We start from the raw sequence: 13,063 nt of genomic DNA, 5'->3' as shown, positions 1-13,063 counted from the left end.
CACCAGCATGGGCCGCCCTCGCCCCCTGATCCCCACACCCAGGAGAAAGCAGATGTTCGATGTCATCCACGGCCTGTCCCAGTGATCAGGCCGAACAATGGCATGCCTGATGACAGAGAAGCTCGTGTGGTACGGTATCAGGAAGGACGTTCGGCAGTGGGTGAAGAACTGCATACTGTGCCAAACAAGTAAAGTCACCCAGCACACGGATCAGGCGTCGGAGAATTCCCTCAACCATGTCGGTGCTTCAGTCACATCCATATAGACGTCGTAGGTCCTCTGCCACAATCAAGGGGTGCCAGATACCTCCTGACAGTCATAGACTGTTCCACACGGTGGCCGGAAGCAACCCTGATGACGGAAGCATCAACGAGCGCCTGTGAAGAGGCCCTCCTGTCGAGTTGGATCAGCCGTTTTGGTGTGCCTGACAGCATAACTACGGACAGAGGCCCAGCATTCTTGTCGGAGCTCTGGGTTGCCCTGGCACACCTGATGGGGACAACTCTCCACAGTATGACGGCATATAACCCCGCAGCCAATGGCATGGTGGAAAGGGCCCACTGTTTGTTGAAGGCAGCTCTGATGGCATGCTGTATCGATGACAATTGGAAGGCCCAGCTCCTCTGGGTCCTGCTGGGTCTCCGCACCACACTGAGGGCAGATGGAGATGTATCTCCCGCAGAGAAAGTCTATGGTGAAACACCAGCTGTTCCAAGAGAGTTCTTCCCCACGGCGCTGGGCAACGCAGATACCTCCCTTCCAAGGCTGAAGGAAGTGGCACCGAGGTTTGCGCCCTGCCGAAAGACTTTCATGGACAGGACCCATGTCTACAGCCCTGGGGATCTGGATACCTGCACCCACGACTTCATCAGGATCGACACCCACTGCCCACCCTTGACCAGACCATACAGGCGCCCATACCGTGTCGTCAGCAGATTATCCAAAGCCTATCTCATCAACATCCACGGGCGTGAAGACTGGGTTTCTGTCGACTGGCTGAAACCAGCTTTCCTGTTAGACCGCGAAACTCAGGAGGAAACCGGCAGGCGCCCCAGAATTCCTCCACAAAATGTGGCCACAGATGATTCTGTCGCCCCCAAAATGGGGTCGAGGACGTCCCAAGGGCTGCACTAAGAAGTCATCTACTCGGCTAAGCCACCAGGTGATTCAGCAGTCGAAGCTGCCCCACGTCTGCAGGTATCAAGGACTTGGGGCTGGCTCCTGCTCCCAAAGCGATTCCGTGATTGATTTTTTTTCAGATTTCTTCCAATCATTACTTTTGTAATTATTGTTGAGGGCGGGGGGGAGAGTAGCCTACTTATAAAGACTTCATACGTCTGTTCATTTTCGCATCAATCACGTCATGCATTGCATTTCTTAATATGTCAAGACTCTCATGTAAATATTCACGTGTAGAATTTTCTGGCCTTTCCGCCGATATGTATTTCATCATTGTACATTTATTATGTCTCTCAAAATTGTCATTTGTCTGTCTGTCAACAAACACAAATTGCTCAGAGTGGGGTCACGGCGATCGGAGGTCGGGCACCACGTTTCCGTCTACACGCTACCATGTATACCTGCGCTCAGGTAATAAGTTAATACCCAGTTGACATTTCTTGTCCTCACAAGTTTTTATTTGATTTGTAAAATAACACGGCATCATTTTTCCTTGTTGTTGTTGAATACTCTTATCTTTGTTGCTGTCAAATACTTTTGTCTTTGTTGCTGCCATTTTGCCTAATTCCAGAAAAAAATGATAGTAGAGCTAAGGTTTGTAGATGGAAATGGCAGTAGGAAGCACACTGAAGAACTGAATCCACTGGCGTGGCTGGCATTCCATCAGTGGGGGTGCCTAGGTGGGGTCAAAGAAAATTACACAAAACTAATGTACCAATTCTGTGATTAGTAAAATATACTATTCTCGGATGTGTATATCAATGTGAATGAAGGAAAATAATAGTATTAGTAATTAGTAAACCTGTATTTGAAATGATTGAGCTCAATTTTCAATTAATTTTCAACTCTTACCATATGAAAATGTATCAAAAACTGTAATGTAAATTTCCTCACAACCTTATATTCAACAATAGCCTAGTTTCTATTATTAAATCTTAATTTTCAACTAAGTGTAATATCCTTGTCATGTAAATATATTAAAATAGTAGCCTACATATCATTAAAAAACAAGAGACATACGACCCTCCAAAATCTCTTCAAAACTTCAACCTATCCCATTCCCTCTTCTTCATCTCCTTCCCCTGGAAATCAACTCTAAGCATCAATAGAAAATTACTTTTCACTCATTCAAAACTGCAACTATAGTTTCAATCACTCCATACATAAGTTGGATCAAAATATCATGAACAAACGTGTCATTCGTGTTAAAAACCTATAACTATATCCATTCATTTCTTAGCTCTATATACAGTAAGTTGTAAAGGTAACAAGAACCAAAATAATTTCATTAGATATTTGGCACAACTGTAAATAAACTAAAAGTATTTCAAATAGGGCGAGAATATCTGTTTTTGACCACCAAAGGGTAAAAGTTAGCTATAAAGGGAATTTCAACTGGCAGCCCCCCATAGCGACGCCACTGACTGAATCCCGAAAAAACGATCGTTTTTATGAAAACAAAAGTAGACATGTTACAGCCAAAAGATGATGGCAGAAGCGGAGATAAGAGAGGTTTTGCGAGTTGTGCAGAGAGGCTGTTGACACCACGGAACGTTTGTTTATCAGTAGAGCTAAAAGAAACCGAAAGGTGTCGGCATATTTTTAAAGTTTCAGGAGAAACCAACAAATTACATAGCAAAATATAAAAGGAGAGAGAGAGAGAGAGAGAGAGATGAGCAAGTAACGCTGTCTGTATAGAAGGTAACGAACGATGATGGACTTTGCGTAGACCGTAGCACTTTGCATCTATAATAATGGTGAGGTCACAATCAAAGAGCTATGAAGAACTGGGAAAGGAAAATTCTCGAAGAACAGTGACCGTTTCAGAGGCAAATCCCTCCTGCTACAAGTAGGAGCAGTAGTAATGCTGGAGAAGTAGTAGTAGGAGATTTCCTCGACAAAAACTAAACCAAGATTTATAATCTCTATGGACTAAGATGTGATAGTAGATCCTCAAGTCAGTTTCTTTTTTTTTTTATTCTTTTTTATCTTAGAGGTCTAACTTTGAAGGTGAGTTACCATTATCAGACTTTTCACTAGGAGCGCTTGGCAATGGTAAACATATAGAAATTACACTGCTAAGATTATGAAATTCGGGCCGTAGGCACCCCTGTTGCAAATTACAGATTAAAACCGTTTCCCACTGGAAGATTCAGAACCTAGCCTTCCCCCCAAATTAATACAGCTTACAAACGCTAACTCTATCACAAAAAAAAAAAAAAAAATGCCCAGTTTTCATAACAATCAATAGGACATTTTCTGGTGATTAAGTGACATTCATTTCAGGCTCGCTAAGTTTTATTTACTCAAACTAAAGTTCAGAAACAAAATTAAGTGTGTGGGACATGATGATTGTCTGAACTCGTTCCCAGTCAATCTCGGTTTCTGTCCATCATATGCCATTTCACTCAAACAGTTACTGCCTTTCATTTCTTGATTTTACAGTTCCCTGTAAACACCTAGGAAAAATTTCATTAGTGAGAGAGAGGGAGAGAGAGGAGGAGAGAGAGAGAGAGAGATGTTTGACGACGCAATGCAAGACTTAGTTTGGACCAAGTGGCCTTCTCATCTAGAGCTTGACAAAGTATCGTAATTATTTTTGTACTTTAATAGCGCCCGTAACAACAGAAGTAACAGTATCAGTTATAGCCTCCTCGCACTAACCTGGCGGAGAAGCCCCGCCTACCATTGTAACTGCATAGATTGCAGGATTCGTCAGTATTGTATCTATTTCGAATTTAATCATTAACAAGCATAAAAAATATAGCATATCATTGCAAGATCTTGATGTAATATATAAATTTCTATTCTTTCTGCATTGCTGCTGTCACTGAAATATTCGTCATTGTATAAAAACAAACGAAGAAAAAACAAGAGTGCAACTGCATGCAAAGAAAGGGGCGGGGGTGCTGGTTAATGGAACAGCCATTGTTTTGGCGACAACACAAATAATTATTTTTACAGATTAACTAATCTTTAATTTGTATTTGAATTTATGTTTGGGTTTAATCGTAAGAGCTATACTCTTTGGTTTAAGGTGATCTAAAATTAATTTGCTATAGGACTACGTAAATTTTATGCTATTTTCGAGCTAATTGAAGGGGACATATAAAAGCTATATAGTTTTTAATGTATTTATTGAGTAATAATAATACTGAATCGGGAAATACATGTCGAAAAATTATATGTATGTATCTTTCCTATATGCCAAGAAACATGTATTAAAATGATATAACGTTAAAGTTATAATTTAAAAGTGAATGTTAGCAAACGAAGGCAATTAACCACATATAGGCCTATAGCCTACAGCTTCATTTACAATACGACTGCATAAATTCATAAACAAACCTCATAATATAATAATTGTTTAAGTGTATAGTCGCATAAAACAAAGAGTAAATAAAGAAGAGATATAATTTTGTGGTTTATACAATTATTGGAGCTAGACCCATACGAGGCTACCAATCGGCTCCGCCAGATTCAACCACTTAACCAAGGAATTTTAGTGAACAGCCTAACCGATCTGTGAACCGCAACTATCCCCAAGTATTCTAAATTCTAGCGATGATTTCTGAGTTTAACTACATATGGAATAAGCACTCTAGTTCAGCTCTGTGATAAAATCCTATACTGGTACTCAATATTGCCATTGGATAAACAAAACAAAAAAAAAATAAGGTAAAAATAAAATACAAAAAATAAATAAAACAAAACAAATGGAAGAAAATGCCTCGTTTTAGACCAGTTTTTTTCACTTTATTTGTTAGGAGATATCTAACACTTTTCTGAAAGTTTACCCAACTTTGCTGAACGGGATCAAACCTTCCATTCCTAACCAATCATCTACGGACACGGCCTTAACAATATTAATTGGAACTGGAGAACTGGGGAAAATGATTAATAGACCTGTAAATGGGTAATGCTTGCCTGATCTTCCTCCTCCGATCGCTCATTACGAATGTCATTAGATGTTCCCCACTGATGAGAATATAATTATAAATATAAGAATATAAGTATAAAAAGACACCTTTACTTTGTGTTAGATTATGCAGGAAATTAAATAGGTCAATATATGAAGCTATGTAAGTATTTACCTTCAAATGGGATGAAACATATCAGAAATTTGTTGACGTCAATGAAATCAGCTGATGAAGTGACAAGTGTAAGATTCCATATCCCGCCAAAACAATGGCTGTTCCATTAACCAGCACGCCTCCCCTTTCTTTGCACACAGCTGCACTCGGTTTTTTTTCTTCGTTTTTTTATACAATGACAAGTGTTTCAATGACAGCAACTATGCAGAAAGAATAGACATTTATATATTACATCAAGATTTTGTAATGATATGCTATATTTTGTATGCTTGTTATTGATTAAATTCGAACTGTAAATCCATGCAGTTACAGTTTAGTGCGAGGAGGCTATAGTAGTCAGCCAACCGGTTCTTTATCTAGAGTATTATAAGTATAAAAGTAATGCTATTCAAAGTTTTCTTGGAATTTTATTTGATATAATAATAACAAAATTGGTCTGAGGTCTTTATTTGATATAACACTGTGTAGTATTAATGGAAAAGGAGAGGATTACAAGATGTATTTAACAATCGCATATTACGACACACAAGTATTGAAATTATTTAATCTAAATGATGAGAGTAATAATAAACTTGTAAAAGCAGGCTAACACTCACCAGACTAAAGTGTTAACAGCAAACATTGTAATCCATAAAAAGGTCACATTTGTGCAGTTCCCAGGCCCCTAACCCAAAATAGTGTAACCTAGTATGTAGAGATATAACCAAGGCATTTGACAAAGTATGGATACAAGGACTTCAATACAAAATATTACATCTCAACCTTCCAGACATTTTTGAGAAAATACTATGCAACTTCATCAAAGATCGAACAGCAGCAATCAAGTCACAAAATTACATAGGGAATTCATTCCCGTTACTAAGTGGAGTCCCACAAGGATCTGTACTCAGTCCAACACTATTCATATTATGTACATCAGATATGACTTCACCACCAGAGTACTGTACTGATGTCTGCTTTGCAGATGATATAACTCAAATAATTATACACCCAGAAAAACGCACTCGAAGAAGGGATCCAACTTTGAAAAGACAAGTAGCACAAACAACAATGAACCAAATTGAAAGAATAAATCAATTTGAAGAGAAGTGGAAGATAAAGGTAAATAAATCTAAATTCCAACTAGTATCAGTGTCTGCTTACAAACATGCGCAAATAATGTTAGACCAACAACCGATGAATTTTACTAAAAGCACAAGAATACTAGGAATGCAATTCGGACGAAGAGGAATATCAAGACACGTGAGAGAAAGGCTAAGAATAGCAAGAACACAAAATACAAAGCTAAAACTATTTAGGAATATGAACACAAATATCAAAATCCATTTCTACAAAAGCCTAATCAGACCAATAATGGAATATACCCACGTGTTTAGCATCGACTTCCAATGTAAGTGCATTACAAAAATTCCAAAATAAGATACTAAGGTCCGCAGTGAGAAACATTCAAGAAGATGACGATCTGAATATAGAACAAATACACAAAAAATACAAAGTAGAACCAATTAATCAAAGATTGTACAGACTGGCAACCAACATATGGAGCAAACTAGATCAATACAACAGTGAATTAACAGAAGAATCAGTAGCAGAAGAGAGAAACCACCCAAACAACACAGACCACAGATGGTGGAGAAGAGTATCTTCATATATTCATCGTGATGAACCTCAACCATTATGTTATTAAGAAATGCCTTGTGAAAATGTAATATTTAGAATTTACTATGTAGGTATCATGCAAAATCATTATGATAATTAACATCAAGGTTAAAATGAGGAAATTGGAACTAATTTTTAAATTTTATTTTATGTTTTAAATATGATTATACTAATAAGAAATAAAATTCAAAATATGCAATATTTACAATTTACCATGTTGTTATAATGTAAAAATATTATTGTATTATGTTAATATTAGAAAAATTGTACCCTTACCTAAATAAAATTGTGGATAAACCACACTTGACATTACTCTTACTAATATTTCACTTTCTAAACTATTCCCTACCATGGTTAGCTAGCTAACTGCCCTCACTCTTCTTTCACCCATCTTACCTATCAGCTTAAAAAAAAAAAAAAAAATGCTAGTCTTTTCCTATGCGGATCTTCAGCCGATTGTTTTGTTCGTATTACGCTCAAAAACCTGATAAAAGTCATCCACAAAATCCAGAAGACCTGCATACACCACTAAGAATACCACAATAATGGGAACGATGCCGTAGCCAAATGGAACATTGCCATATGCCCTTACCACGGGGGGAAACTCATTCAGAAGGGCTTCGACTGACCGTAGGGCACTATACTTTTCTTCACTGGTTCGTCGGAATTCTAGCGCCTCTTCGCGGGTTCGAATTGTCAGGAATTTTGCCTGAAATATAAACCATATATGATAATGACCTCCAGGAAGTATCTATAATAGAAATGTGTTGGGAAGACTGAAACTAGAAGACGTAGAAATATTTTTTTTGGGTAATATAATTAAATTTCTAAATCTGGACACCACAGACTAAAAGTTGAAATTTACTGCATTTACTTTGTAATCTAAAATTCCCTTATCGTCATGTCTTTAAAGCAATGGCGTGTTCAAGTGACTAAAACTAATTAAATTATAAAATACTTCCACCAGTACTAAAGTAAAAATGACAATCAGTTGCTTTTTTGTTTTGTTGTTTGATGGAAAGCTGTAGAAAATAAGTATTATAATAACAGCATGTGCTCTGAAGTACTGTATTTATATGGGGAAAATAAGACGAGTATCAACTAAACCTACGGTTGATGGCGTGCATGCAATATGAATTGTAATGTAACATATACCTCAAACATAAGATCCCGGGAATATTTAGCGATGAAGAGAATATGTACAGCACCAAGGAGAGCTGGGACTAAATAGATGATCTCGTATGAACCGAGGGTTAACCGATAGGTGGTCATCGTGGCGAAAAAGGTGGTCGTCAGGGCGTTCACTGTCAGAGCATATTGCAAAAAGCCTTCGTAAAGGTCGTGGAAACTTCTCTGGACCTTTTCTATTTGGGATCTCAGATCCTCCAAAGCGACGGGAGTCCATTCAGCACACAAGTTCAGTAGTCTGATTTTTAAGTCCCTGTAGAGTTCAGTATAATAATCCAAGAAAGAGATCATGAATACGGTTGTAAGGAGAGGAAGAATTTGATATATGACATCGACCAAATAGACAGGGATTTCTTCCAAAAGTTTTTCTTTAATTCCTACAGCGGAGTCCGCGAGGCTTGATATCCATGGCACTAAGAACAAAATGGAAGAGATGGTCCCACCGGTGAGAAAAGCAGCGCCTCTAAACTTAACCCAAATCTTGTTATTTTTTAGGCTGTTTGGGGCTTGCGTTTTTTCTTGTTTGCAGAAGTTGCGGTACGTGGGAATGCTGTTCATGTTTTCCCTAAGTGCATAAGTAATGGCATTCAAAGAATGAGAGCCGAGTAAGGGTAAGATAACACATACTGCAATAAATATTGGAGATGCCAAAACGTCAGTTAATTTTTGGTCATTTGTTACTCGGAACGAATGCCAAACTTCAGCACCAACGAAAACTGCCATGTGTATCACAAACCAGGTGATGTATGCTGTAATCAGCCTTCCAATTGTGAAAGTATATGTTCCATCGTCATTTTTTCGCCCTAGGTAGATGCCTAATGTCCTTAGGAGAACGAATCTTCGTCTGAAATGATGATCAATAGAGATCCCTGTCTCCATGTAGGCTTCACTGCTCGTGACTGAGCGGTTGGTGGATTGGTCTATTTGATGGGTGGCATCATCGGTGTCCAGAGCGCTTTCCGCGTCTCTCTGCGCGATTGACATCGTTCACGCTCTTGTCAGCGACTGAACGGAACAACCACAATTTATCTTCAGTCAAAAGGAGGACGAAGGAGAAAAAAATGCAGATTAACTGATAGTATAGCTTAAAGTTAATGCAGTAATATTAATAAAAGTGATAAACAGTCTTCACAAACCCGAAATTTTCTTTATGGGATCACTGCACTATACGCTTAATTACGTTACATTCGCTGTAAAATTTAAAATTACTTAGATTGAATTTAGTTTTTATTACTAAAACCGTCAACTAAGCAAATAAAAGCCACAGCTATGGTTAACATCTTGCAAAAATGCTTCCTACGGATCTCTGACTGTTGCTTTCGCTTATAATAAAACATGCATCTGTGATTTTCTGAGCATATATATATATATATATATATATATATATATATATATATATATATATATATATATATATATATATATATATATATACTGTATATATACATATATATAGATAGATAGATAGATATGTATGTATATATATATACACACACATATATATATATATATATATATATATATATATATATAAATATATATATATATATGTATATATAATCTATATATATGTATATATATATATATATATATATATATATATATATATTGTTACATGGGTCCTTCGGCTGATGAGTTTAATTATTACTTACTTTGATTTATATTGCCTTGCTTTGCCTAAGACCCACGTAATTCTGTTCAATTAAGGCTACATTTAACTCTAAAGGACAGATAGCGAATAGTTCAGGTCGCCAGTTAACTCATTAACAAAGAATAGAGGTTTATTCATTACCACAGGAATGAACTCAGCAACTTACTGGAACACTAGTTTCAGCAAAAAACAAGTAAATTAAATAAAGTGAATGGATTATTTACAGGGCTAAGAGCAGCTCAGAATAACGAGTCCAACTTAGGACAAATCACAATGCTATATAGAATAAGCACAACGGCTTAATATGCTTCTCAGACACTGTATCAGGAATTTACTGCAAAGTCGAATTAAGGCTTCTTGATGCTAATGATGTGGATTCTTCTCCCAGAAAGAGGTTGCGCAGGCCCAAGGTGCACTTAATTCTCTGGGGGAGATAATACAATGACCAGATGTATTAGTTTCCTTGGTCCGTTTGGAATGACAATTTCCTCCCTCACGTTTGGAGAAGGACAGAGAGACAAAGGCAGGTTAGTGGACTGGCTGAGATGCATCTTGTCTTGATGAGATCTCAGCTTAGAGTCCGTAGATGAGGGTTGGCTCGGGTTGTGGCTGTTTTCGAATTTCTCTTGCTCAGGTTCTGACCTGAAGGGACAAAAGACTCACCAGTGTAAAGGTCACAGAAAAGTAAGCTTAAGGTACAGTCTATCTAAGGTCTGTCCTAACAAAACCTATCCCTTCTTATATCCCTCTGAACTAAAATTCTTACCCCTTTAACAGTTGGGATCTGCTCAAAACAACTCCTGCTGCTTGCTTCTTCCTACATTGTATGCCCTCTTACTTTAACAAAGACAATTTCTGGTATTCGATTAAAGCAGGGAAGAGAGGTTGAACAGATAATATTTATAATAATAATAATATATATATATATATATATATATATATATATATATATATATATATATTATATATATATATATATATATATATATATATATATATATATATATATATATATATACAGTATAGAAGTATGTATGTATGTGTGTGCACCAGGCAGGAGTTTGATTGAGAAAGTATGAGAAATAACTGAAGCATTGACAGGTGAAGAGCAGTGTAGGTTTCAAGTAGGAAGAGGGAATGGATGAGTTATGAAAAATTTATGTGAGAAATTTCTGAACAGAAGATGAACTCTGTATGAAGCAAGTGTGACTGAAGATATAACTACAGATAGTGTGTGGAAGGCACTGATAGATTTGCAAGATGATTTGTGAACAGCACTTAGTTTTTATGATAAAAATGAATCTTGTGGTATTAGAGTGATTAGTTTGGAATGAGTGCATCTCTGAGACAAGGTTGTATTTTCTCAATAGTTATTTCATAGGCTTATTTTGATGGGCAGAGTAATAAGTGGAGTGAGTGGAGTAAGGATAGAAGGTGTAGGTGTAGGAGCTAGTGAGCGGAATGGGAAATAAGTTGGTACTAGTCAAGAGGCGCTGCAAAGTTGGATGAAAGCATCTGTCATAAGAAAAAGTTGAAAATGATTAATAGCAAGAGTTAGGCAAAGAGGGTAAATAGGGCCAAGAGGATGGAAAAATGGAGGTCAGGAAAAGAATGTAGTTGGTTGTTTCAAAGAATTGTTTTTGGGAGTCATGCATGGCTGTAGGCTGAAAAAAAGATGAGAGTCACTGAACACCTGAAGGAAGAAAGGCAGCAAGATATTTGCAAAAGTTGTAGAAGGGAAGGGAAGTGTTTATGGAAACAAAAATTAGAATGGGTGAATTGATTATTGAACCACCTCTCCTTCACAGCAATAAAGTGCACATGATTGGTGTGAATGCAAGTAAAAACGACAAAAGGTCAAAAGATGGGTCAAATTGTTTTGAAGTAGTCTGGCCACAAGAAAACAGAAGCCAATAGTTTGGCAGCAAAAATTTAGTGGGATAAAGGAGGAGGGATAATTTAGGATATTGGATTGTTGGGTGAAAGAGAGGCTGGAAATGAGGGTCTTATTTACATGGCCACACTCACTTGATGAGGTTTCTGTGGAGGTATATGAAACGGGGGAGGTTGGGCTAACTTTTGACTCAAAGGCTTCATCTTTATTGAGTTGGTAAATTTTGAGCGTGGCAGTGACTGTTATTTATATTTTCTCTGGAACCTCCGCCTGTTGGTATGTATATATCACGTAAGCCATGCGTTGGATTCAGTTTTAAGACAGTATGAGTTCGGATAACGTCATTTACAAGAAAGAAAGAAGACTAAAAAGAGGTTATGCAACTGATTGAGCAAGTAGACACCAGCAGTATGGAAAATACGCTTTCTTCTTTTTCTTGAGTTGTGGGACCAACCTTTCGGTTATATAATTGTAACTGTGGTAGACAGTTGATTTCTGTTTCAGATTTTGATGCTTACAGTATGCACAAAAAGGATTCTCCTGACATACAAAAGATTATTCCCCTGTAACGCAATTAACCCGATTTCCTATATACTTACGCTGGTCTATGTATGTATGTTGCATTCCGTTTTTACTGGTCTTTTCCATTGGCATGACACGAAAACTTAATTCCTGATATCGTTGTACCTGTGAAAGTTTGATCCTTTCGTTAAGATGATTCAAAAGGAAGCTGCGTTTCTCATGCTATAATCAGTATAAGTATTTTTTACCAGTAAGAAAATAAATCCCATCCTTCCTATGAACACATTAGTCAAATATGATAGAAATAAAACCCATATATAACTTATAGTTAAAGTTTGTTTTCAAGAAATGCAGACTGAAATGTAAGGATTTTGAAAATCGACTGATAATCCAGATTAGCTGCGTCTGATGTTTCTTTTGTTCATGATCTGCAGTTTTTTCTTTTGCAGCAATGCTTGGTTGAATGATGACGACTCGCTAATGTCGCTGCTTACAGAACAGCTGAACTACCAATACTAGCTGTCACCAATGCTTCGGTGCACTTCAAAATCGATGAAATATGTCCACGATTAAAGTCGTTTCTGACGTATAGCAGTATTAAATTTCATTTCATTTTAATCAATAATGACTAGTTGAAATTGTTCAGTTCTGCAATGTATTAAGAAAGCTAATCGACAAAGACGCATAATTTTATATCAAAGAGGTTTTGGCATTAGGCCTGGGGTCAAGGTCACCGAAGTTAATCAATTTGGACAGAATCTTGTTCTAACACTGAGTGTTATTGAAAGCTATTCTTAGGCCTATTTCTGAGACAGCTACGGTTAACACTGACTGTGGGAGCCTGACATAAGTGTCACCCTTTGTTCTACCTGTCTC

General features: G+C 37.3%; 2 protein-coding genes across 2 annotated transcripts; one reads left to right on the top strand and one right to left on the bottom strand.

Annotated features, from left to right (window-relative positions):
- Positions 1 to 513: 513 nt before the first annotated feature.
- On the top strand, positions 514 to 1,134 carry LOC136837270 (uncharacterized). Its single transcript, XM_067102009.1, has one exon. It carries the CDS (start codon positions 514 to 516, stop codon positions 1,132 to 1,134), a length of 621 nt encoding a protein of 206 aa, XP_066958110.1.
- A 4,570-nt stretch (positions 1,135 to 5,704) lies between these two features.
- Positions 5,705 to 9,129, bottom strand: LOC136837150 (uncharacterized). Its single transcript, XM_067101810.1, has 2 exons — positions 8,088 to 9,129; positions 5,705 to 7,641 (listed from the first exon to the last, which is right to left on the bottom strand). The coding sequence occupies exons 1-2, from the start codon at positions 9,102 to 9,104 to the stop codon at positions 7,381 to 7,383; spliced, it is 1,278 nt and encodes a 425-aa protein (XP_066957911.1). The 5' UTR covers positions 9,105 to 9,129; the 3' UTR covers positions 5,705 to 7,380.
- Positions 9,130 to 13,063: the final 3,934 nt, after the last annotated feature.

The sequence above is a fragment of the Macrobrachium rosenbergii genome, chromosome 58, assembly GCF_040412425.1.
Source record: "Macrobrachium rosenbergii isolate ZJJX-2024 chromosome 58, ASM4041242v1, whole genome shotgun sequence".
In the NCBI taxonomy this organism is placed as follows: Eukaryota; Metazoa; Arthropoda; class Malacostraca; order Decapoda; family Palaemonidae; genus Macrobrachium; species Macrobrachium rosenbergii.
Note: the sequence above shows the minus strand (reverse complement) of the source record. Positions and strands in the feature narration are given on the sequence as shown.

Bases quoted from the DNA above. Each gene is read 5' to 3' on its own strand.
- LOC136837270 (XM_067102009.1), top strand. From the start codon at position 514: ATGACGGCATATAACCCCGCAGCCAATGGCATGGTGGAAAGGGCCCAC.
- LOC136837150 (XM_067101810.1), bottom strand. From the start codon at position 9,104: ATGTCAATCGCGCAGAGAGACGCGGAAAGCGCTCTGGACACCGATGAT. The intron at 7,642-8,087 runs GTATATGTTACA...TTTATATTTCAG, and splicing joins CCCGGGATCTTATGTTTGAG to GCAAAATTCCTGACAATTCG.